Source organism: Macaca thibetana, chromosome 7 (assembly GCF_024542745.1).
Source record: "Macaca thibetana thibetana isolate TM-01 chromosome 7, ASM2454274v1, whole genome shotgun sequence".
NCBI lineage: Eukaryota > Metazoa > Chordata > Mammalia > Primates > Cercopithecidae > Macaca > Macaca thibetana.
Window position 1 is genome coordinate 33,237,635 of NC_065584.1, and position 26,114 is coordinate 33,263,748.

Consider the following 26,114-nt stretch of genomic DNA (forward strand, 5'->3'; position numbering starts at 1 on the left):
GGACTGTCATGACCATTCTGTAGATGTGGCAGCTGCTCGAGGTCACACAGTGAATAGTGGTGGATTTGGCAATTGAGCCCAGACTGGGATTCAGAGGACAAACCCATAACCACCCGGTGCTCAGCTGGTGTCTTGGTCACACTTTGTCAAGCAGCCCTGATGAGCAGGGGCCAGGTGAGCGGAGCAGACGAAAGCCCTGAGGAGAGGCAGTAGAGCTCAGTGGTTGGCGAAGGCGGGGTATGCACTGATTCAGGTGATAACAGCCTGCTTCACGGGGTTGTTGGGGCACTTAAATGAGACCAGGTGAAAATGCAAATTTCAGTGCCTGTGACATCACCATAACTACTGTATACTGACTGCAGGAGAAAGGGAGCTCAGGCTTACGAAGGATGTAAAACAGATGGGATAGAACCTAACTTTCAGAAAGTCTAGCTGGGCGTAGTCACTCACACCTGTAATCCCAGCATTTTGGGAAGCTGAGGCAGGAAGATCGCTTGAGCCTAGGAGTTCAGGACCAGCCTGGACAATGTGGTGAAATCTTGTCTCTACAAAAAATTTTAAAACAGCCAGTTGTGGTGGCATGTGCCTGGAGTTCCAGCTACTTGGGAGGCTGAGGTGGGAGGATCCCTTGAGATGAGGAGGTTGAGGCTGCAGTATGTTGTGACTGTGCCACTGCACTCCAGCCTGGTGAAAGAGCAAGACCGTCTCAAAAAAAAAAAAAAAAAAAAAAAGCCTAAAAGTTGATATTCTAAAGGGGGAGAGAGCCACACTAGTGATCACACAGTAGTCACATTGGCATATGGGCTTTGGTTTCATTGTCTATAAAATGTCCCTACTATGCTTCACATATACCCTCATTAAAGTACCTACTGATTTCAATCATTTGTTTGCATGCCTGTCTCCTTATTCCACCGTGAGCTCCTCGAAGGCAGAATCCCATCTGTTCACCCATGAACCCCTGTGCCTAGCATATGCCCATGGGAGTTTAGACAATATTTGAGAAATAAACAACTGTGAACTCTGAGGACCTTTCCAGCTCAGAACTTCTCCAAGTCTGAGTTCTTAGTTCAACAAATAATCCGTGGTGCACTGGCCTGGGCACTGCAGGCTTGGAATAAGCCTTCGACAGTATTCCAAGAACAGGTATTTGTGATGAATCAATTTTTAGGAAGTCATACTACAGATACCCTTGTCCACCTGCCCAAAGATGTAGGCTCAAGGATTCTCACTGAAGCCTTTTGTTATGGTAGCATTAAAAGATTGGAAACAGGCCTGGCGAGATGGTGCATGTCTGTAATCCCAGCATTTTAGGAGGCCAAGGGGGAAGGATCACTTGAACTTAGGAGTTCAAGACCAGCCTGGGCAACACAGCGAGACCCCATCTCTACAACAAATACAAAAATCAGCCGGGCATGGCGGCATGTGCCTGTAGTCCCAGCTACTCAGGAGGATGAAATGGGAGGATCACGTGAGCCCGGGAGGTCAAGGTTGCAGTGAACCAAGATCACACTACTGCACTCCAGCCTGGGTGACAGAGCCAGACCCTGTTTCAAAAAAAAAAAAAAAAAAAAAAAGATTGGAAACAACCTAAATGCCCATCAGTAGAGGGCTGGCTACATAAATGCTGGTATAGTCATCTAATGGAATGCTATGTAGACATTAAAAAGAATGAAGCAGGCTTAAATATGCAAAACACGATGCAATCTCTGAGACAGATGATTGAGTGCAAAAAGAAATTTACAGGAGTCTGTGTACTATCCTATTTGTGTGGTTTTTGCCCAAGGAATACATACATACATACACAAACAAATGCAAAGACTAGCTCTAGAACAGTGATGTCCAATAAAATCATAATGTAAGCCATGTATGTAATTATGTAATTTTAAAATGCAAGCCATGTATGTAATTATGTAATTTTAAAATTTCCAGTATTCTCATTAAAGGATAAAACAAAATAGGAGAAATTAATATTAATATATTTTACTTAACTCAATATAGCCAAAATATTATTGTTTGAACATTTAATCAATATATATATATATATATATTTTTTTTTTTTTTTGAGACGGAGTCTTGCTGTGTCGCCCAGGCTGGAGTGCAGTGGCCGGATCTCAGCTCATTGCAAGCTCCGCCTCCCGGGTTTTTACGCCATTCTCCTGCCTCAGCCTCCCGAGTAGCTGGGACTACAGGCGCCCACCACCTCGCCCGGCTAGTTTTTTGTATTTTTTAGTAGAGATGGGGTTTCACCGTGTTAGCCAGGATGGTCTCGAACTCCTGACGTCGTGATCCGCCCGTCTCGGCCTCCCAAAGTGCTGGGATTACAGGCTTGAGCCACCGCGCCCGGCCAATATTTTTAAATTACTAATATTGTATCTATATTTTGTACCAAGTATTTGAAATCTGTATACACTTACGACACATCTCAATTCAAACTGCCACATTTCAAGTGCTCCATAGTCACATGCCACCATATTGGACAGGACAGTTCTGGAAGGACTTCAGAGGATGGTAACAACAGTGGCCCACCCCTGGGCAGAGATTTCAGGGAACTGAAAATCAGGAAAGGGGCTGGGGGCAGTGGCTCATGCCTGTAATCCCAGCGCTCTGGGAGGCCGAGCAGGGTAGATCACCTGAGGTCAGAAGTTCGAGACCAGCCTGGCCAACATGGCAAAACCCCATCTCTACTAAAAATAGAAAAATTAGCTGGGTGTGGTGGCACACGTCTATAATTCCAGCCACTCAGGAGGCTGAGGCAGGAGAATCGCTTGAACCCGGGAGGCGGAGATTGCAGTGAGCCAAGATCACACTACTGCACTCCAGCCTGGGTGACAGAGCAAGATTCCATCTCAAAAGAAAAAAAAGAAAAAGAAAGAAAGAAAGGAAGAAAATCAGGAAAGGAAGAAGAAGTAGCTTTCAGTAGATGCTCTTTTCAGATGCTCTTTTGTTTTGTTTGACCTTTTTTTCCCCATGTGCATGCATTACCTATTTTTTAAAACTCACCATTTGAAAGGAAAGGAAAAGCACAGAAAAGCTAGAAAGAGAAACAGAAAAGCAGGGATGTTGGTCGGAGATTCCAGATATGCAGGTGCAATGTCATGGGGGTCAAGAGAGGAGAGCTTTTCAGAAAATGAGGAGGAGGTAGAGGAGGTACCCTGAAGTGACTTCAGATTTGGCACCTGGGACATTGTTCATCACTCATCGGTGACATCTGATCACTGCTTCAGGAGAAGGGAGGGGTGGAATAAGACTGCAGCCAGTTAGGAGAGGGAGGCCATCCTTGTGGTCCTCCATGGAGAGGAGAACCACAGAATCTCACAAGGGAGCTAAACAACCCATGACCGATGCGGAGGTGGCCCAGGTGGTAAGGGCTGCGGGGCGGCTCCTGGAAGCCCTGGGCAGGGAGCATAGGATAAAGGCAGGTGGAGAACAGGCGGCTCAGGGAGCAAACGTGACCTGGAACCAGCACGATGCTGAGGAGCAGAGCTGAGTCTCCCTGGAACTGAGTGGTGAAGAGGAGGGGAACCCAGGGCGCCAGGACAGAGCAGCAATAACCAGCTCGGCTAACCACGGACCTCTCACCCTCTTGGGGCCCCGGATCCCTTTGAGAATTTGACAGCAGCTGAGGACCCTCCCTGAGGAAAATGCACCCCTGCACACACAATTTTATACACAACTTCGGGACTGGTCAGAATCCCTGAGGGCCACCCCAGGTTACACCTACCACACTGTTGACTGTGGCCTACAGGATGTGGCCGAAATTCCTCGCCTGCCTTCACAGTCAGGCCCCACCACCCGCTCTGGCCTCATCCTCTGCCCGCTCACCCCTGTTTCCCAAGAGCCAATTCTCTCCTTCCCTTTGTTCTGGGCGTTTTTGACTCTAAGCTGGCCTTTCCCTCTCAGGAATTCTTCCTCCTCGTCTTCATCATTCAGAAGCTGCCTCCCTCCTCCAGGCACTGTTAATTATGCCTTCCACTTAGTACAGACATCCAAGTCAAACGTTGCATATTATTATAGTTTGTTTGTGTTTCAGTTGTTCCCATCTCCTCTCCCACCAAGATTTTACTTAACCTGAGAGCCTGGACCTTATCTGTTGCATAGGAGGTATCTAATAAATAAATGAGGAGCCCAGGCTCAGTTGTTCATGCCTGTAACCCTAGCATTTTGAGAGGCTGAGACAGGAGAATTACTTGAGCCCAGGAGTCGGAGACCAGCCTGGGCAACATAGCGAGACCCCCACTCTATAAAAATTAAAAAATTAGCCAGACATGGTGCCACGTGCCTGTAGTCTCAGCTACTCAGGAGGCTGAGGTAAGAGAACTGCTTAAGCCCGGGAGGTCGAGGCCGCTGTGAGCCATGCTTGTGCCACTGCACTCCAGCCTGGGTGACAGAGCAAGACCCTGTCTCAAAATAAATAAATAAATAAATAAATAAATAAATAAATAAATAAAATATCATCGAATTAGGGAAGAGACTCTGGGTGGTCCTGTTTCCAGCAGTCCCTGAGGACCCAGAGAAGGGCTGGTAGGCACTGTAGTTGAATGTTTGGCCATGCTCACACCTAACAGGAATGTTATCTTTTGCTTAGGAAGTGAGCATGGACTCTTACTCCGTAGTTCCAAGGTAGAAGTCCCAGATTGTGGACTGGGGAGAATGAAGCCTAGGGCTGGGGAGGAGCCCTGTGGGTGTGGCTGCCAGATGGTTTGTTTGTTTGTTTGTTTTGAGACAAAGTCTCGCTCTGTCACCCAGGCTGGAGTGCAGTGGCACAATCTCAGCTCACTGCAGCCACAACCTCCCGGGTTCAAGTGATTCTCCTCCCTCAGCCTCCCAAGTAGCTGGGATTACAGGTGCCTGCCACCACACCCAGCTAATTTTTGTATTTTTAGTAGAGACGTGATTTCACCATGTTGGCCAGGCTGATCTCAACTCCTGACCTAGTGATCCGCCCACCTTGGCCTCCCAAAGTGCTGGGATTACAGGCATGAGCCACCGCGCCCAGCCTAGCCAGATGTATTTTTTAATTGAGGTGGAATTCACATAACATACAATTGACCATTTTAATTCAGTGGTATTTTGTGCATTCACAGTGTTGTGCAATCACTGCCTCTTCTTAGTTCCAAAACTTTTTCATCACCCTAAAACACCCCAGTCATAAAGCAATCGCTCCCCATTTCCCCCTCTTCTCCTTCCTCAGCAATGATCAAAGTTGCTGAGTTGCAAGAGTCCTTAGTCTGAATATTAAACTCCTTTACTTTGCAAATCTTTTCTCCCTTTTGTAGATATCTAAGGACGACCTTAGATGTGCAAAACTTTTTAATTTTTATGAAGTCCGGTGAACCTATTTTTGTTATTGTTGCTCATGCTTCTGGTGTCAAATCTAAGACTTCTTTGCCAAATCTAAAGTCATAAAGATGTACTGCTATGTTTTCTGCTTATAGTTTCAGCATTTATATTTAGATTGTTGATCCATTTTTAGTTACTTTGTACATGTGGAGTAAGGTAGGGGTCCACTCCATTCTTTGGCATGTGGTTATCCAGTTGTACCAACATCATTTGTCAAAGAGTTTATTCCTTCCCCTTTGAATGGTCTTGCAACCCTTGTCAAAAATCAACTGGCCATAGACATTCTAGGTCTATTTCTGGAATCTCAATTCTATTTCATCGGTCTGTATGTCACATTTATCCCAGTACCACATCATTTTGATCACTGTAGTTTTGAAGTAAATTTTGAAATTGGGGAGTGTGAGTTATCTAGTGTTGTTTTTCCTTGTCAATATTGTGACTCTTCAGGGTCCCTTGCACTTCCATATGAATTTGAGGATAAGCTTTTCCATTTCTGACAAAAAGAAAAAAAAAAAAAAGCTACTTGGATTTTGATGGGGATTGCATTGAATTTGTAGCTCACTTTAGGGAGTATTGTCATCTTAACTACACTAAGTCTTCCAATCAATAACATGGAATGTCCTTCCATTTATTTCAGTCTTCTTTAATTTATTTCAGCAACGTTTTGTAGTTTTCAATGTGCAAGCCTTTCACTCCTTGGTTAAATTTATTTATAGGTATTTTATCTTTTGGATGCTACTGTAAACGGAATTGTTTTCTTAATTTCCTTTTCAGATTGTTCATTGCTGGTATATGCAAACACAACTGATTTTTGTGTATTGATCTTGTACCCTATAACTTTGCTGAATTTGTTTGTTAGCTCTAGTAGGGTTTTTAGGGGGAGATTCTTTGGCATTTTCTAGATACAGAATCATGTGATCTACAAATACAGATAGTTTTATCCTCCCTTTCCAATATGGATGCCTTTGTTTCTTTTTCTTGCCTAATTACCCTAGTTAGGACTTCCAGTACATTCTCAAATAGCAATAATAAGGTTGCCAAATTTAGCAAACAAAAATACAGGACACACATTTGGACAGGACAGGATTTGGGACACACTTACACTAAAAATGTTACTGTTGTTATTCTGAAATTTAAATTATCTGGATTTAAATTTATCTGTATTTTATCTGGAAGATCCCAGGAAATGGCCCCACAAGTGCCACGCTGCCAACCAATCCTTCTTTACCCTCCCCATGATTCCTCTCAGGCTCTTGCCATTCTGGCCCTGCCCTTCTGGAAACTTGGACACCAGAAACAGCTTTGTCTAAGCCTCAACTCTGTGATCCCCACTATGCCAGACACTAAGAAAGTGGCTCAAAATAATTGCTTCCTTTCCTCTCCTGCTCTCAACAAGCAGAGGTGAGGGTCAGGTTTGGGGAGAAGCTAAAAAGACAAAGCCTATGCCACCATCACCCTGTAGCCAGATGCTGAGGCCCTGCAGAGAAAGGGGTTTAACCAAGGTCCAGAAGTTTAGGTGGGGCGGGAAGGGTTTTGAGGACAGGGTGAATGCCTAGGACTTCCCACCTCCGTAAAGACGTTTCCACAAGTTTTTCTATTTGATCTTCTCAGCAATCCCTAAGGAAAGCCTGGCAGTTATGATCGCCCCTAGTTCATGAGTGGTGGAAGTCAGCACCAGAGAGCTGAAATGACCGCCCAAAGCCATGCAGCTGACAAATCCTCTACAGAGCAGGGTCTACACCAGGCTCTCTGAGTTCCACCAAGCTCAGTGCTGTCCAGAATGGAAGGCCAGTGGAACTTTGACTCCTCATCCAAGCATAATGACCACAGGACTTCAGGAAGACCAGTCCCTCAACTCACTCTAGACTATTTCAACCCTTTTCTCATCACCAGGCTTGTTAGGTCTTCCTGTGGCACCCCATCCACCTCTCCACCCTCAGCCCTAGGGATTCTAGGGAGACAGAATAGAGCCCACTTGCATCTAACCAAAAAATGAGACTTACTGCCTCTCATGTCCCCACCTTTAATCCTGTTAATCTGCCTTTCACCCCAATACCTCTCTTCTTGCCTCCTTCCCCATCCCAAAACTTAGTTGAACACTAGTGATACCTATTTTATTGTTTTTAATTGTTATATTGTTAGCATCATTATTATTCATGGCCAAAATTTATAAATTTATATTCACCCACTCCTTGGACTGTTCAGCTATCCATTTAATTTATATTTGCTGTATTTTTTGAGCACCTACTATGTGCCACAGACTATGTTGGGCCCTGCATAGGGCCAAAATTCATACATTTATATTCACCCACTCCTTGGACTGTTCAACTATCCATTTAATTCGTATTTGCTATATTTTTTGAGCACCTAATATGTGCCACAGACTATGTTGGGCCCTGCAACTAAGCCAAAACCTTGGCAGCGGTTCTCAACCCTTGAGGAAACACTAAATGTGGAAAGGAACAACTGGTACCAGCCACTTCAAAAACATCCCAAATTGTGAAGACCATTGATGCTAGGAAGAAACTGCATCAACTAATGAGCAAAATAACCAGCTAACATCATAATGACAGGATCAAATTCACACATAACTATTAACCTTAAATGTAAATGGGCTAAATGCTCCCATTAAAAGACACAGACTGGCAAATTGGATAAAGAGTGAAGACCCATCAGTGTGCTGTATTCAGGAGACCCATCTCACATGCAGAGACACACATAGGCTCAAAATAAAGGGATGGAGGAAGAGCTACCAAGCAAATGGAAAACAAAAAAAAAAGGAGGGGTTGCAATCCTAGTCTCTGATAAAACAGACTTTAAACCAACAAAGATCAGAAGAGATAAAGAAGGCTATTACATAATGCTAAAGGGACCAATTCAACAAGAAGAGCTAACTATCCTAAATATATATGCACCCAATACAGGAGCACCCAGATTCATAAAGCAAGTCCTTAGAGACCTACTAAGAGACTTAGACTCCCACACAATAATAACGGGAGACTTTAACACCCCACTGTCAACATTAGACAGATCCACGAGTCAGAAAGTTAACAAGGATATCCAGGAATTGAACTCAGCTCTGCACCAAGCGGACCTAATAGACATCTACAGAACTCTCCACCTCAAATCAACAGAATATACATTCTTCTCAGCACCACGTTGCACTTATTCCAAAATTGACCACATAGTTGGAAGTAAAGCACTCCTCAGCAAATGTAAAACAACAGAAATTATAACAAACTGTCTCTCAGGCCACAGTGCAATCAAACTAGAACTCCGGATTAAGAAACTCACTCAAAACTGCTCAACTACATGGAAACTGAACAACCTGCTCCTGAATGACTACTGGGTACATAACAAAATGAAGTCAGAAATAAAAATGTTCTTTGAAACCAATGAGAACAAAAACATAACAAACCAGAATCTCTGGGATGCTTTTAAAGCAGTGTGTAGAGGGAAATTTATAGCACTAAATGCCCACAAGAGAAAGCAGGAAAGATCTAAAATTGACACCCTAACATCACAATTAGAAGAACTAGAGAAGCAAGAGCAAACACATTCAAAAGCTAGCAGAAGGCAAGAAATAACTAAGATCAGAGCAGAGCTGAAGGAGATAGAGACACAAAAAACGCTTCAAACAATCAATGAATCCAGGAGGTGATTTTTTTGAAAAGATCAACAAAACTGATAGACCTCTAGCAAGACTAATAAATAAGAAAAAAGAGAAGAATAAAATAGACACAATAAAAAATGATAAAGGGGATATCATCACTGATCCCACAGAGATACAAACTACCATCAGAGAATACTATAAACACCTCTATGCAAATAAACTAGAAAATCTAAAAGAAATGGATAAATTTCTGGACACATACACCCTCCCAAGACGAAACCAGGAAGAAGTTGAATCCCTGAAAACACCACAAACAGGCTCTGAAACTGAGGCAGTAATTAAGAGCCTACCAACCAAAAAAAGTTTAGGACCAGATGGATTCATAGCCGAATTCTACCAGAGGTACAAAGAGGAGCTGGTACCATTCCTTCTGAAACTATTCCAATCAATAGAAAAAGAGGGAATCCTCTCTAACTCACTTTATGAGGCCAGCATCATCCTGATACCAAAGCCTGGCAGAGACACAACAAAAAAAGAGAATTTTAGACCAATATCTCTGATGAACATTGATGCAAAAATCCTCAATAAAATACTGGCAAACCAAATCCAGCAGCACATCAAAAAGCTTATCCACCATGATCAAGTGGGCTTCATCCCTGAGATGCAAGGCTGGTTCAACACACACAAATCAATAAACATAATCCATCATATAAACAGAACCAAAGACAAAAACTACATGATTATCTCAATAGATGCAGAAAAGGCCTTTGACAAAATTCAACAGCCCTTCCTGCTAAAAACTCTCAATAAATTAGGTATTGATGGGATGTATCTCAAAATAATAAGAGCTATTTATGACAAACCCACAGCCAATATCATACTGAATGGGCAAAAACTGGAAGCATTCCCTTTGAAAACTGGCACAAGACAGGGATGCCCTCTCTCACCACTCCTATTCAACATAGTGTTGGAAGTTCTGGCCAGGGTTATCAGGCAAGAGAAAGAAATAAAGGGTATTCAATTAGGAAAACAGGAAGTCAAATTGTCCCTGTTTGCAGATGACATGATTGTATATTTAGAAAACCCCAACGTCTCAGCCCAAAATCTCCTTAAGCTGATAAGCAACTTCAGCAAAGTCTCAGGATACAAAGTCAATGTGCAAAAATCACAAGCATTCCTATACACCAATAACAGACAAACAGAAAGCCAAATCATGAGGGAACTCCCATTCACAATTGCTTCAAAGAGAATAAAATACCTAGGAATCCAACTTACAAGGGATGTGAAGGACCTCTTCAAGGAGAATTACAAACCACTGCTCAACGAAATCAAAGAGGACACAAACAAATGGAAGAACATTCCATGCTCATGGATAGGAAGAATCAATATCATGAAAATGGCCATACTACCCAAGGTAATTTATAGATTCAATGCCATCCCCATAAGCTACCAATGACTTTCTTCACAGAATTGGAAAAAACTACTTTAAAGTTCATATGGAACCAAAAAAGAGCCCGCATTGCCTGACAATCCTAAGCCAAAAGAACAAAGCTGGAGGCATCATGCTACCTGACTTCGAACTATACTACAAGGCTGCAGTAACCAAAACAGCATGGTACCAAAACAGAGATATAGACCAATGGAACAGAACAGAGCCCTCAGAAATAGTACCACACATCTACAACCATCTGATCTTTGACAAACCTGATAAAAACCAGAAATGGGGAAAGGATTCCCTATTTAATAAATGGTGCTGGGAAAACTGGCTAGCCATATGTAGAAAGCTGAAACTGGATCCCTTCCTTACACCTTATACAAAAATTAATTAAAGATGGACTAAAGACAAATGTCAGACCTAAAACCATAAAAACCCTAGAAGAAAGCCTAAGCAATACCATTCAGGACATAGGCATGGGCAAAGACTTCATGTCTAAAACACCAAAAGCAATGGCAACAAAGGCCAAAATTGAGAAATGGGATCTAATTAAACTAAAGAGCTTCTGCACAGCAAAAGAAACTACCACCAGAGTGAACAGGCAACCTACAGAATGGAAGAAAATTTTTGCAATCTACCCATCTGACAAAGGGCTAATATCCAGAATCTACAAAGAACTTAAACAAATTTACAAGAAAAAATCAAACAACCCCATCAAAAAGTGGGCAAAGGATATGAACAGACACTTCTCAAAAGAAGACATTTATGCAGCCAATAGACACATGAGAAAATGCTCATCATCACTGGCCATCAGAGAAATGCAAATCAAAACCACAATGAGATATCATCTCACACCAGTTAGAATGGCGATCATTAAAAAGTCAGGAAACAACAGGTGCTGGAGAGGATGTGGAGAAATAGGAACACTTTTACACTGTTGGTGGGACTGTAAACTAGTTCAACCATTGTGGAAGACAGTGTGGCAATTCCTCAAGGATCTAGAACTAGAAATACCATTTGACCCAGCCATCCCATTACTGGGTATATACCCAAAGGATTATAAGTCATGCTGCTATAAAGACACATGCATACGTATGTTTATTGCGGCACTATTCACAACAGCAAAGACTTGGAACCAACCCAAATGTCCATTAATGACAGACTGGATTAAGAAAATATGGCACATATACACCATGGAATACAATGCAGCCATAAAAAAGGATGAGTTTGAGTCCTTTGTAGGGACATGGATGCAGCTGGAAACCATCATTCTCAGCAAACTATCGCAAGAACAGAAAACCAAACACCACATGTTCTCACTGATAGATGGGAACTGAACAATGAGAACACCACACACCAGAGCCTGTCATGTGGTGGGAGGAGGGGGAGGGATAGCATTAGGAGATATACCTAATGTAAATGACAAGTTAATGGGTGCAGCATACCAACATGGCACATGTACACATATGTAACAAACCTGCATGTTGCACACGTGTACCCTAGAACTTAAAGTATAATTAAAAAAAAAAAAAGACTGCCTAGGGAAGTTTAAAAATTCCCAGACACACTCTAGATCAATGATCAAAATTTTGGGGGTAAGACTTAGGCACTGATTTTTTTTAATTGGCTGATCTATTTTATGTCACTTATTTCCTATTTATTAAGTATAGACTATGACATCTTTAGCTGGCAGGGTTAGATAGGACAGACTGATAATCTCCTTTGATATTTAAACATCATCTTTGACATTAAATGTTTAAAAGTGGCATATTTTAAGCAGGACTTAATACTTCTTGGGAGAGACTTCATTAAAACACTCATTTTTCTCTACATTTTATAATAAAAATAACTTTAAGCATGCAGCAAAGGTGAAATAATTTTGTAATGAACACCTACCTAGATTATCTCAGTGACATTATTGCTCTATCCATCTATCATCTTTCCTCCATCTATCATTCCATCCTCATTTTTAAAATGTATTTCAAAGTAAATGACAGACATCTATCCACTCTCCCTAAATATTTCATCATGCGTATTACCAACTAGAGTTCAATATTTGGTTATAGTTTTGTTTTCTTTTCTTTTTTTCCTTTGAGATGCAGTCTCTCTGTTGCCCAGGATGGAGTGCAGTGGTGCAATCACAGCTTACTGCAACCTCCACCTCCCAGGTTCAAGTGATTCTCCAGCCTCAGCCTCCCAAATAGCTGGGAGCTGGGATTACAGGTGCCTGCCAAGACGCCCGGCTAATTTTTTTGTATTTTTAGTAGAGACAGAGTTTCATCATGTTGGCCAGGCTGGTCCCAAACTCCTGACCTCAGGTGATCGGCCCACCTTGGTCTCCCAAAGTGCTGGGATTACAGGCCTGAGCCACCGCGCCCAGCCTGTTTTCCTTTCAATATAAAATTTACATTATAATGAATTGTAAAATGTACATTTGCTTAAGTGTACATTTGCTGAGTTTTGACAATTGCATACACCTGTGGAAATCAAATCCCTATCAAAATATGAAACATCACCGTAACTCCAGAAGGTTCTCTTTTGCTCATTTCCTGTCAATCTCTTCCTTATTCCTTCAAGAGGCAATCACTTTTTCTGGTTTTTATTTTCTACCATAGATTAGATTTGCCTATTCCAGATCTTTATAGAAATGGAATTATGTAGTACAAACTGCTTCATGTTAGGCTTCTTTCGCTCAGCATAGTGTTTTATTCATGTTACATGTATCAGTAGTTTACTTCTTTTTATTAATGAATAGTGTCCTTCATATAGATAAAAACAGTTAGTGTTTTAGCATTTTCTTACTGATAAACATTTGAGTTGTTTCCAGTTTGGAGTTATTAGGAATAAAACTTCCATGGGCCGGGTGCAGTGGCTCACACCTGTAATCCCAGCACTTTGGGATGCCAAGGTGGTGGATCACTTGAGTTCAGGAGTTTGAAACCAGCCCAGCCAACGTGGTGAAACCCCATCTACTAAAAATACAAAAATTAGCCAAGAGTGGTGGTGCATGCCTGTAATCCCAGCTACTCCAGAGGGTGAGGCAGAAGAATCATTTGAACCCCGAAGGGGAAGGTTGCAGTGAGCCGAGATCATGCCAGCCTGGGCAACAAGAATAAAAAACTCTGTCTTAGAGAAAGAAAAAAAAGAAAGCTTCTGTGAACATTCTTATACAAATCTTTTTTGTGGACATATATTTTCTTTTCTCTCTCAGGTAAATACCTAGAGGTGAAAATGGTGAGTCAGACGGTAAGCATATATTTAGTTTTTTTAAGAAACTCCCAAGCCTTTCCCATCAACAATGTATGAGAGTTCCAGTTGCTCCATATCATCACCAATATTTAGTGTTACCAGTCTTTCTTAAGTTTAGCTGTGGGCCAGGTGTGGTGGTTCATGCCTGTAATCCCAGCACTTCAGGAGGCTGAGGTGAGAGGACTGCCTCGAACCAAGGAGCTCAAGACCAGCCTGGACAATATAGTGAGACCTTATCTCTACAAAAAATTAGTCCCAGTTACTTGGGGGACTGAGGTGGGAGACTCACTTGAGCCCAGGAGGTTGAGGCTGCAGTGACCCATGATTGTGTCACTGCACTTCAGTCTGGGTGACAGAGCAAGACACTGTCCCCAAAAAAAAAAGTTTAGCCAGCCATGGGTGGGTAGTACTATCTCATTGTGGGTTTTTTGTTTGTTTGTTTGTTTTTGTAGAGGCAGGGGGGTCTCACTGTTTTGCCCAGGCTGGTGTCAAACTCCTGGCCTCCAGTGATCCTCCCACCTCAGACTCCCAAAGTGAGGGGATTACAGATGTGGGCCACCGCTCCTGGCCCTCATTGTGATTTTAATTTTCATTTCCCTTGTGTCTTACAATTTTGAGCAAAATTTCATGTACTTATTGACCACGTGTATATCTTTTTTGGTGAAATGTCCGTTCATGTTTCTTGTCAATTTTGCTGTAATTGAGTCATTTGTCTTTATTAAGTTGCAGAAATTTCTTATATCCGCCAGGCATGGTGGCTCACCCCTGTAATCCCAGCACTTTGGGAGGCCAAGGTGGACGGATCACAAGGTCAGGAGATCGAGACCATCCTGGCTAACACGGTGAAACCCCATCTCTACTAAAATACAAAAAATTAGCCAGGCGTGGTGGTGGGCACCTGTAATCCCGCCACTTGGGAGGCTGAGGCAGGAGAATGGTGTGAACCCAGGAGGCGGAGCTTGCAATGAGCCGAGATCGCGCCACTGCACTCCAGTCTGGGTGACAGAGTGAGACTCCATCTTAAAAAACTAAAAAAAGAAAGAAAGAAATTACCTTATATCCTGTCTACCAGTTCTTTGTCAGATATGTTTTATGAATATTTTTTCCCAATTTGTAGCTTGCCTATTTTTTTTCTTAATGGCATTTCTCAACCCAGGAATCTGGGTTTGTTTGTTTTTTTAACTTTTTATTGAAATATACATAAAATACACAAACACAAGTATACAGCTTGGCAAATTCTCACAAACTGAACACACCTATGTACTATAATTTGGTTTAAGAAGCAGCATGCCTGTTTGCTGTTTCTTAAACCAAATTATAGTACACGCCTATAATCCCAGTTACTTGGGAGGCTGACGGGAGGATCACTTGAGCCCCAGGAGTTCAGGGCTCCAGTGAGCTCTGACAGAGTGAGATCTGTCTCTAAAAAAAAAAATACAGAGCATGGCCAGCCGCGGTGGCTCACGCCTGTAATCCCAGCACTTTGGGAGGCTGAGGTGGGAGGATCACCTAAGGTCAGGAGTTTGAAACCAGCCTGGCCAACATAGTGAAACCCCGTCTCTACTAAAAATACAAAAATTATCCAGGCATAGTGGCGTGCTCCTGTAATCCCAGCTACTCGAGAGGCTGAGGCAGGAGAATCGCTTGAACCCAGGAGGTGGAGACTGCAGTGAGCCGAGATCGTGCCATTGCATTCCAACCTGGGCAACAGAGCAAGACTCTGTCTCAAAATAAAAAAAAAAAAACAAAAAAAAAAAAAAAAAAAACGGTGCATTTCCAACACCCCGTAAGTGGCCCCTCCTACTTCCTTCCAGAGAGGATTGCTTAAGCCTGGGAACTTGAGGCTGCAGTGAGCCTTGATCACGCCACTGTACTCCAGCCTGGTTAATAGAGTGAGATCTTGTCTCAAATAAATTTATTTATCTTAAAAAGGTACAGTAAAACCATGATATAAAAGATTTTTTTTTAATTACACATCTGTATAGGGCACTTACTATGAAAGGAGCTTGCAGGACTGGAAGTTGCTCTGGTTGAGTGAGTGAGTGGTGAGTGACTATAAAGGCCTAGGGCATGACTGTGCTCTACTCCAGATAGTATAAACGCTGTATATTTAGGCTACACTAAATTTTCTTCCTGTTTAAAATTATTTTTGGGGCTGGGCACAGTGGCTCACGCCTGTAATCCCAGCACTTTGGGAGGCCGAGGCAGATTGATCACTTGAGGCCAGGAGTTCGAGACCAACCTGGCCAACACAGTAAAACCCCATCTCTACTAAAAATACAAAAATTAGCTGGGCCTGTAGTCCCAGCTACTCGGGAGGCTGAGGCAGGAGAATGGTGTGAACCCGGGAGGTGGAGCTTGCAGTGAGCCGAGATCAGGCCACTGCACTCTAGCCAGGGCAACAGAGAGAGACTCCATCTCAAAAATAAATAAATAAACAAACAAACATTTTATATTTTAAACTTTTTTTGTTAAAAACAGACACATACCTTCTTCTCTGAGAAAACACCAAATGGCGGATGACGCCGGTGCAGCAGGGGAGCCCGGAGGCCCTGGGGGCCCTGGGATGGGGAACTGCGGTGGCTTCCACGGAGGCTTCGGCAGTGGCATCAGGGGCCAGGGTCGCGGCAGTGGACGGGGCCGGGGCCAAGGCCGCGGAGCTCGCAGAGGCAAGGCGGAGGATAAGGAGTGGATGTCCGTCACCAAGCTGGGCCGCTTGGTCAAGGACATGAAGTCCCTGGAGGAGATCTATGTATTCTCCCTGCCCATTAAGGAATCTGAGATCATTGACTTTTTCCTAGGGGCCTCTCTCAAGGACGAGGTTTTGAAGATTATACCCGTCCAGAAGCAGACCCATGCCGGCCAGCGCACCAGGTTCAAGGCATTTGTTGCCATCGGGGACTACAATGGACGCGGCGGTCTGGGTGTTAAGTGCTCCAAGGAGGTGGCCACTGCCATCCGTGGGGCCATCATCCTGGCCAAGCTCTCCATCGTCCCCATGCGCAGAGGCTGCTGGGGGAACAAGATTGGCAAGTCCCACACCGTCCCTTGCAAGGTGACAGGCCGCTGCGGCTCCGTGCTGGTGCACCTCATCTCTGCACCCACGGGCACTGGCATCGTCTCGGCGCTTGTGCTCAAGAAGCTGCTCATGATGGCTGGTATAGATGACTGCTACACCTCAGCCCGGGGCTGCACTGCCACCCTGGGCAACTTCGCCAAGGCCACCTTTGATGCCATCTCTAAGACCTACAGCTACCTGACCCCCGACCTCTGGAAGGAGACTGTGTTCACTAAGTCTCCCTATCAGGAATTCACTGACCACCTCGTCACGACCCACACCAGAGTCTCGCTGCAGCCAACCCAGACTCCAGCTGTGGCTACAACATAGGGTTTTTATACAAGAAAAATACAGTGAATTAAGCCTGAAAAAAAAAAAAAAAAAAAAGACACAAATATACACATTAGCCTAGGCCTACACGGGGTCAAGATCATCAATATCACTGTCTCCCACCTTCCACCATCACATCTCATCCCACTGGAAGGTCTCTAGGGGCAGTAACACATCTGGGGCTGTCATCTCCTGTAATAACAATGCCTTATTCTGGAATGCTTCCTAAAGGACCTGCCTGAGGCTCTTCTTGAGGAGGTATCACTCTGATGAAATACATGGTGGTTTGCTCGGTTTGTTTCTTTTTCCTTTTCTTTTTTTCTTTTTTCTTTTCTTTTTTCTTTTTTTTTTTTTTTTGGACACAGATTCTCAGTCTGTCACCCAGGCTGGAGTGCAGTGGCACAATCACAGCTCACTGCAGCCTCAACCTCCTGGGCTCAAGTGATCCTCCCATCTCAACCTCCCAAGTAACTGAAGCTATAGGCATGTGCCACCTTGTTGTAGAGATAGGATCTCACTCTGTTGTCCAGGTTCTTGAACTCCTGGGCTCAAGCAATCCTCCTGCCTCGGCCTCTCAAAGTGCTGGGATCACAGGTGTGAGCCACTGCACCTGGACCTGTTTCTTTTTTCATCATAGATTTTCTTGTCAGAAAATACTGCACCATAAACATTCCTCTCTATTAAGGAAAACCTTTCATTGTCGGGGGGGTCCATGTTTCCAAGCTTTTTAAGGAGCTGGTTGAGGTCTGTAAAAGCTTCTACTAAGCCCTTCACTGTGAATTTTCTTGGAAGTTCTTTTTCTTCTGCAGTTTCCTTTTCTCTTGCCTGTTCTTCAGCTATGTGTTCCTGTTCCAGTTCCAAGAATCCCTCATTCATCGGTTTCTTAGGAACCACCTCTAGGACCTCCTCAATGGCATCCTCATCCACACCGAGGTTAAACTTGTTTGCCAATTCCAACCACAGCTATGTTGATTTTTGCAACCTTCTTATCCTTGACAAATCCTTTGAAGTCATGAACAAACCTATTCAGTTTCTTCTTCCAGATGCCATGCAGACATGCCTTGATAACATTGCCCCAGTCTCAAGCAAGGTCCTTGATGCAGTCATAAACATTGTAATCCTTCTAGAATTACACCAGTGTCTTCTTAGTGTCTCTCTCAGTTGCAGTAATAGCCTGGGTAAAGGTCTTCCTTGGGTAGTGGATATGGTTTGGCTGTGTCTCCACCCAAATCTCATCTTGAATTGTAGCTCCCATAATTCCCATGTGTTGTGGGAGGAACCCGGTGGGAGATAATTGAATCATGGGGACAGTTTCCCCCATACTGTTCTCACAATAGTGAATAAATCTCACAAAATCTGATGGGGCTGAGCACGGTGGCTCATGCCTGTAATTCCAGTCTTGCTTGAGAGCAATGTGGCAGGTTACAAACTGAAACCCTTTGTGATCTGGAACAGGGAAAACTCCAGAGCCTTCCAGCTGATCAATAAATACATGTTGAAGCCTGGCATGGTGGTCCACACCTGTAATCCCAGTACTTTGGGAGGCCGAGGCAGGAGGATCTCTTGAGCCCAGGCGTTCAAGGCTGTAGTGAGCAATGATCATACCACTGCATTCCAGCCTGGATGACAGAGTGAGATCCTGTCTTTTAAAAAACAAACAACAAAAAACAAGCATATGCTGCCAGTGTACTTCAGGAGCAATGAAACGTCATGGATGACCCAGCTCCGCTTCCAAGGTGCACTCCTGAATTGCTATGCCAGTACAGGGAGAAGTATTGTTTGGGGAAGAACATACCTTCCAAGATTTTGCTTATTGTTGATAATGCTCCCACACGTCTGCCTTTTACTGGTGATCTTCATCCCGGTATCAGAGTGGTGACTCTGCCTTCAAAAACCACCCCTTTGATCCAACCAATGGATCAAGGAGCTGTAGCAGCTTTTAAGCTACTACTACTTTCTACTACTGTATTAGTCCGTTTTCGCGCTGCTGATAACGACATACCCCAGGCTGGGTAATTTATAAAGAAAGAGAGGTTTAATGGACTGACAGTTCCACGTGGCTGGGGAGGCCTCACAATCATGGTGGAAGATGCAAGTCGTATTTTACATGGCGGGAGACAAGAGAGAATGAGAACCAGGTGAAAGGGCTTTCCTCCTATAAAACCATCAGATCTTTTTTTTCTTTTTGAGACCAAGTCTCGCTCTGTTGTCCAGGCTGGAGTGCAGTGGTGTGATCTCGGCTCACTGCAACCCCCACCTCCTGGGTTCAAGCAATTCTCCTGCCTCAGCCTCCCTAGTAGCTGAGACTACAGGTGTCCACCACCACACCCAGTTAAGTTTTGTATTTTTAGTAGAGATCGGGTTTCACCATGTTGGTCAGGCTGGTCTCAAATTCCTGACCTCACGTGATCTGCCTCCCAAAGTGCTGGGATTACAGGTGTGGGCCACCATGCCAGGCCTCAACATGCATTTGTTGATAAGCTGGAAGACCCTGGAGCTCTCCCTGTTCCAGATCACAAAGGGTTTCAGTTTGTAACCTGCCACATTGCTCTCAAGCAAGACTGTCCTTAAAAGCCGTGAAACCTGGCATTAACTTGGCCTCTTTATAAATGAAAGTATTTTCAGGCATCCATTTTCAGAAGAGGAGGTTTCATCCATATTAAAGATTTGCTCCTGCAAGTAATTTTCCTCACAATCAGCTTATCTAGAGTTTCCAAAAATTCTTCAGCTGCCTTCACATCAGCACTTACAGACTCACCACTCACTTTCATATTATGTAACGAATAACGATTCTTGAATAGTTTCAGCCACCCAGAGCTAGCAGTAAATTCCACACTGTAGTTGGATCCAGTCTTGCCTTTCAACATCACAAACAAACTTTGCTTTGTCAGTGATTGTCATGTGGCTGAGAGGGATATGCTTCTGTGTCTGGTCTTCAATCCAGGTCATTAGAAATGTATCCAGATCAGATTTAGGCCCTTCTCTCATTTTTGTTCATTTCATTGCCTTCAATGAAGCAGATCCTTTAACAGCTTCCATCATTTTGTTCTTGTTCTTCAAAATCATAGCTATGGTGGAATGGACCTGCCTGCCTGGTGAGCAATAACCATTGTGGATTTGCCACCTTTGTAGTCCTTAATCACTTTTAATTTTGCTTCCAGGTCAACCACTCGATGCGGCCTCTCCCTGGTGACATTAGCCATGAATTTTTTATGTGTAGGGGCCATAAAACAAAATGACCCAAGATGAAATCAAACACAGAAAAAGTGGTGCAGTCAAGAGATGCAGTAAATGCAAGATGTATGTAGGAGTGTACTCTAAAATAACAGGAAGGCTGAGGCAGGAGGACCACTTGAGCACAGGAGTTCGAGGCTGCAGCGAGCTATGATTGCACCACTGTGCTCCAGCCTGGGAGACAAAGCAAGACCTTGTCTCTAAAAATAAAAATCAGGCCGAGCGCAGTGGCTCACGCCTGTAACCCCAACACTTTGGGAGACCGAGATGGGCGGATTGCTTTCACTCAGGAGTTCGAGACCAGCCTGGGCAAAATGGTGAAACCCCATCTCTACCAAAAATACAAAAATTAGGTAGGTGTAGTGCCTGTAATCCCACCTACTCGGGAGCGGGAGGCTGAGGCAGGAGAACCACTTGAACCTGGGAGGTGGAGGCTGCAGTGAGACGAGATTGCACCACTGCACTCCACCCTGGGCAACAAAGTGAGACTGTCTCAAAAAAAAAAAATAGATAAAAAATAAAAATGAATTAATTAAAAACATGCATTTTTCTAAAACAAATAAATAAATAAAATAACAATTTAAAAGTGCAGCATAGGCCAGGTGCAGTGGCTCATACCTATAATCCCAGCACTTTGGGAGGCCAAGGTAGGAGGATTGCTTGAAGCCTGGAGTACAAAACCAGCCTGGCAACAAAGTGAGACCCTTGTCTCTACAAAATAAAATAAAAATTCAAAGTAAGTACAGTAAATACATAACCCAGTAATATAGTTGCTAATTATCAAGTATTACGTACTACACATAATTGTGTGTGCTATATACTTTTATATGACTGGCAGCACAGATTTGTTTATACCAGCATTACCACAAACACATGAGTAATGCATTGCACTACAATGACTTTATTTTTCTTTTTTTTTTAAATTATTTATTTATTTATTTATTTATTTATTTATTTATTTTGAGGCAAAGTCTCTCTCTGTTGCCCAGGCTGGAGTGCAATGGCATGATCTCGGCTCACTGCAAGCTCCACCTCCCGGGTTCATGCCATTCTCCTGCCTCAGCCTCCCGAGTAGCTGGGACTACAGGCACCCACCACCACACTCGGCTAATTTTTTTGTATTTTTAGTAGAGACAGGGTTTCACCATGTTAGCCAGGCTGGTCTGGATCTCCTGACCTCGTGATCCACCTGCCTCGGCCTCCCAAAGTGCTGGGATTACAGGCATGAGCCACCGCACCAGGTTCTTTTTTTTTGAGACGGAGTTTCACTCTTGTTGCCTAGGCTGGAATGCAATGGCACAATTTTGGCTTACTGCAACCTCTGCCTCCTGAGTTCAAGTGATTCTCCTGCCTCAGCCTTCCAAATACTTGGGATTATAGGCACCCACCACCATGCCTGGCTATTTTTTTTTTTTTTTTTTTTTTTTTTTTTTTTTTTTTTTTTTGACGGAGTCTGGCTCTGTCGCCCAGGCTGGAGTGCAGTGGCGCGATCTCGGCTCACTGCAAGCTCCGCCTCCCGGGTTCACGCCATTCTCCTGCCTCAGCCTCCCGAGTAGCTGGGACTACAGGCGCCCGCCACCGCGCCCGGCTAATTTTTTGTATTTTTAGTAGAGACGGGGTTTCACCGTGGTCTCGATCTCCTGACCTTGTGATCCGCCCGCCTCGGCCTCCCAAAGTGCTGGGATTACAGGCGTGAGCCACCGCGCCCGGCCTTTTTTTTTTTTTTTTTTTTAAAGAGAGACAGGGTTTTGCCATGTTGGTCAGGCTGGTCTTGAACTCCTGACCTCCAGTGACCCACCCACCTCGGCCTCCCAAAGTGCTGGGATTACAGGTGTGAGCCAATTGACATTAAAGTCAATGACTTTAAGACTTCTACCACGTCACCAGAAGATAGGAATTTTCTTTTTTTTTTTTTTTTTTTTTTTTTTTTGAGACGGAGTCTCGCTCTGTAGCCCAGGCTGGAGTGCAGTGGCCGGATCTCAGCTCACTGCAAGCTCCGCCTCCCGGGTTCACGCCATTCTCCGGCCTCAGCCTCCCGAGTAGCTGGGACTACAGGCGCCCGCCACCTCGCCCGGCTATTTTTTTGTATTTCTTAGTAGAGACGGGGTTTCACCATGTTAGCCAGGATGGTCTCGATCTCCTGACCTCGTGATCCGCCCATCTCGGCCTAAGATAGGAATTTTCAGCTCAATTATGTTATGAGACCGCTGTTTGTAAGTGAACTGTCATTGACAGAAACAACATTATGTGGCACGTAACTGTATTTAGGAGTAGAATTCCTAGGTCATAGAGGATGTATATATTCATCTACTAAACTATCTTTAATAGATATTGCCAGACCATTTTCCAACGTGGGAGTACCAATTCACCCTCCCATCTGAGGCACCAGAGGTTTTTAACATCCTGCAGGTGATTCTAATATTCAGCCAAGGCTAAGAACCACTGCCTTACAGTGTTGATGATAACTTCAGGGAGGGCTCTGATGGAGAGCTATGAGAACCTGTAATGATGAGGCTTGATCCAGGAAGGAAAGAAGGAAGAGGTCCCAGGAGGGATGCTTGGTCGATCTCTGAGGGTTCACTCTAAGAGGCCAGACGGTAAGGAAGGCTAGTAAGCTGCAGCACAGGGGGAGTGGTTGCAGACTGTGGGGCAGAGAGGCAGGCAGGGGCTAGAAAAGGCCAGGCCTACAAGGCCATGTCAAAGATTATCTTTTTATCTTTTTATTTGGAAATAAGGCTGGGTGTGGTGGCTTACGCCTGTAATCCCAGCACTTAGGGAGGCTGAGGCGGGTGGATCACTTGAGGTCAGGAGTTAAGAGACCAGCCTGATCAATATGGGGAAACCCCATCTCTATTAAAAATACAAAAAAAAAAAAAAAAAAAAAAAAAAAAAAGCCAGGCACGGTGGCTCACACCTGTAATCCCAGCACGCTGGGAGTCCGAGGCAGGTGGATCACCTGAGGTCAGGAGTTCGAGACCAGCCTGGCCAACATGGTGAAACCCTGTCACTACTAAAAATACAAAAAAATTAGTTGGGCATGGTGGCACACGCCTGTAATCCCAGCTGCTCAGGAGGCTGAAGCAGGAGAATCACTGGAATCTGGCAGGCTGAGGTTATAGCTAACTGAGATCACATCACTACATTCCAGCCTGGGCAACAGAGCAAGACTCCATCTCAAAAAATAAATAAATAAAATCATTTTGAAATAATTTTAAGCCAATAGAAAAGTTGTAAAAATAATAGAGAAGTCCCATGTATCCTTTACACAACTTCCCCTTATGTTAAAACTCACATAAGTATCATAAAATGATCAGAACCAGGAAAATAGCAGTACAATATTACTAACCAAACTATAGTGCTTAATCACATTTCACCAGTTTTCCCCCAATGTCTTTTTCCTGTTTCAGGATCCAATCTAGGGTCCACGTTGCATTTAGTTGCTGTCTCCCTCGTCTCCTCCAACATATGTCATTTCCTCAGGTTTGCCTCATAACCTTGACATATTTTAAGAGTACTGGTCAGTTAGGATGTAGAGTGTCTTGCAATTTTGGCTTGTCTGACATTTTCTCAGGATTAGATCAAGGTTATAAATTTCTGGCAAGAATTCCACAGAAGTTATCTTAGTACTGGCACTGTTAACCTCAATCACTTCGTTTCCTTGGCGTCTTCCAGGTTTTCCCTTTGCAAAGTGACTGTTTTGACATTTTTACTGAGAAAAAAGGGATGGCATTGAAGGATTTGAAGCAAGGGAAGTAACTTTAGATTTATGTTTTAAAAATCCCGTGCCAGTTGCAACATGAAGAACAGATTAGAAGGGGCTAGAATGTATGTGGAGAAGATTGGTTGGGAGTATACTGCAGTCTAATAGGTGATGGTGGAAGTGGAGAGAAGTAGGTAGATTCTAGAGATGTTTAGAAGGATGCTGGCCATGGCCGGGCGCAGTGGCTCAAGCCTGTAATCCCAGCACTTTGGGAGGCCGAGGCGGGCGGATCACAAGGTCAGGAGATCGAGACCATCCTGGCGAACACGGTGAAACCCCGTCTCTACTAAAAAAAAATACAAAAAAAAATAGCTGGGCGAGGTGGCGGACGCCTGTAATCCCAGCTACTCCTGAGGCTGAGGCAGGAGAATGGCGTGAACCCGGGAGGCGGAGCTTGCAGTGAGCCGAGATCCTGCCACTGCACTCCAGCCCGGGCGGCAGAGCGAGACTCCGTCTCAAAAAAAAAAAGAAAAAAAAAAAAAGAAGAAGTATGCTGGCCGTGTGTGGTGGCTTATGCCTGTAATCCCAGCACTTTGGGAGGCTGGAAAGCAGGAGGATTACTTGAGTCCAAGAGTTCAAGACCATGTTGGGCAACATATTGAGACTCTACAAAAAAATTTTTTTTAATTAGCTGGGCATGGCTGGGCACAGTGGCTCACCCTTCTAATCCCAGCACTTTGGGAGGCTGAAGCGGGTAGATCACCTGAGGTCAGGAATTCAAGATCAGCCAGGCCAACATGGTGAAACCCCGTCTCTACTGAAAATACAAAAAATAAGCTGGGCGTGGTGGCAGGCACTTGTAATCCCAGCTACTCAGGAGGCTGAGGCAGGAGAATCGCTTGAACCCAGGAGGCAGGGGTTGCAGTGAGCCAAGATCACAACATTGCACTCCAGCCTATGTAACAACAGCAAAACTGTCTCTCAAAAAAAAAAAAAAAAAAAAAATTACCTGGGTGTGGTGGTGCACACCTGTGGTCCCAGCTACTCAGGAGGCTGAGGTGGGAGGATCACTTCAGCCCAGGAGGTTGAGGCTGCTCCAGCCAGGGAGACAGAGTGAGACTCTGTCTCATAAAAAAGAGTATCTAGAGATATTTAAAACCAGAGGGTAGGCCGGGCGCGGTGGCTCACGTCTGTAATCCCAGCACTTTGGGAGGCCGAGGCGGGTGGATCACGAGGTCAGGAGATCGAGACCATCCTGGTTAACACGGTGAAACTCCGTCTCTACTAAAAAATACAAAACAAAATTAGCCGGGCGTGGTAGCGGGTGCCTGTAGTCCCAGCTACTCGGGAGGCTGAGGCAGGAGAATGGCATGAACCTGGGAGGCGGAGCTTGTAGTAATCATGCCACTGCACTCCAACCTGGGTGACAGAGCAAGACTTCGTCTCAAAAATAAATAAATAAATAAATAAATAAATAAATAAATAAATATAAAATAAAAATAAAAATAAAAACCAAAGTCTTGCCAGGCACAATGACTCATGCCAGTGATCCCAGCACTTTGGGAGGCCAAGGTGGACAGATCACCTGAGGTCAGGAAATCGAGACCATCCTAACACGGTGAAACCCGTCTTTGCTGAAAACACAAATAATTAGCCAGGTGTGGTGACACACACCTGTAATCCCAACTTCTCAGGAGGCTGAGACAGGAGAATCACTTGAACCCGGGAGGCGGTGGTTGCAGTGAGCCAAGATCACGCCGTTGCACTCCAGCCTGGGCAACAACAGCAAAACTCTGTATCAAAAAGAAGAAAAAAAAACCAAAGTCTTATTGCATATGTGTCTTTCAATGGCAAAGTGTCATTGTAAAAGGGTTCTGTCTTTATCTCCAATAAAGTGAAATATGATTGTCACCTAAAATTCTGAATGAGGACATAAAATTACAAACTACACTTACTGGACCCTAAGAATCCTTGAACTTAGGATTAAGAACCAGTTATGTAGTCAAATGTTTATAAACAATTCCAGGGGGCCTAGGTCTTACCAAGCTTTGTAACCTTCCTCTCCCTCACCCTCAGACCTCAACAAATGTGGATGGAATGAATGAAATACCAAACATGTCAAAGAGTCCGGGCATGGTGGCTCATGCCTGTAATC

The 26,114-nt window shown here is 44.1% G+C and overlaps 2 protein-coding genes across 6 annotated transcripts in view; one reads left to right on the forward strand and one right to left on the reverse strand.

Moving 5' to 3' along the window:
* ISCA2 (iron-sulfur cluster assembly 2) overlaps positions 1-26,114 on the reverse strand; it is a 415,347-nt gene that overhangs the window by 97,656 nt on the left and 291,577 nt on the right. The gene's annotated exons all lie outside the window — the stretch shown is intronic.
* On the forward strand, positions 16,150-17,025 carry LOC126959555 (40S ribosomal protein S2-like). Its single transcript, XM_050798867.1, has one exon. The coding sequence runs from the start codon at positions 16,150-16,152 to the stop codon at positions 17,023-17,025; it is 876 nt and encodes a 291-aa protein (XP_050654824.1).

Excerpts from the sequence above, each read along its gene's own strand:
- LOC126959555 (XM_050798867.1), top strand. The coding sequence starts at position 16,150 with ATGGCGGATGACGCCGGTGCAGCAGGGGAGCCCGGAGGCCCTGGGGGC.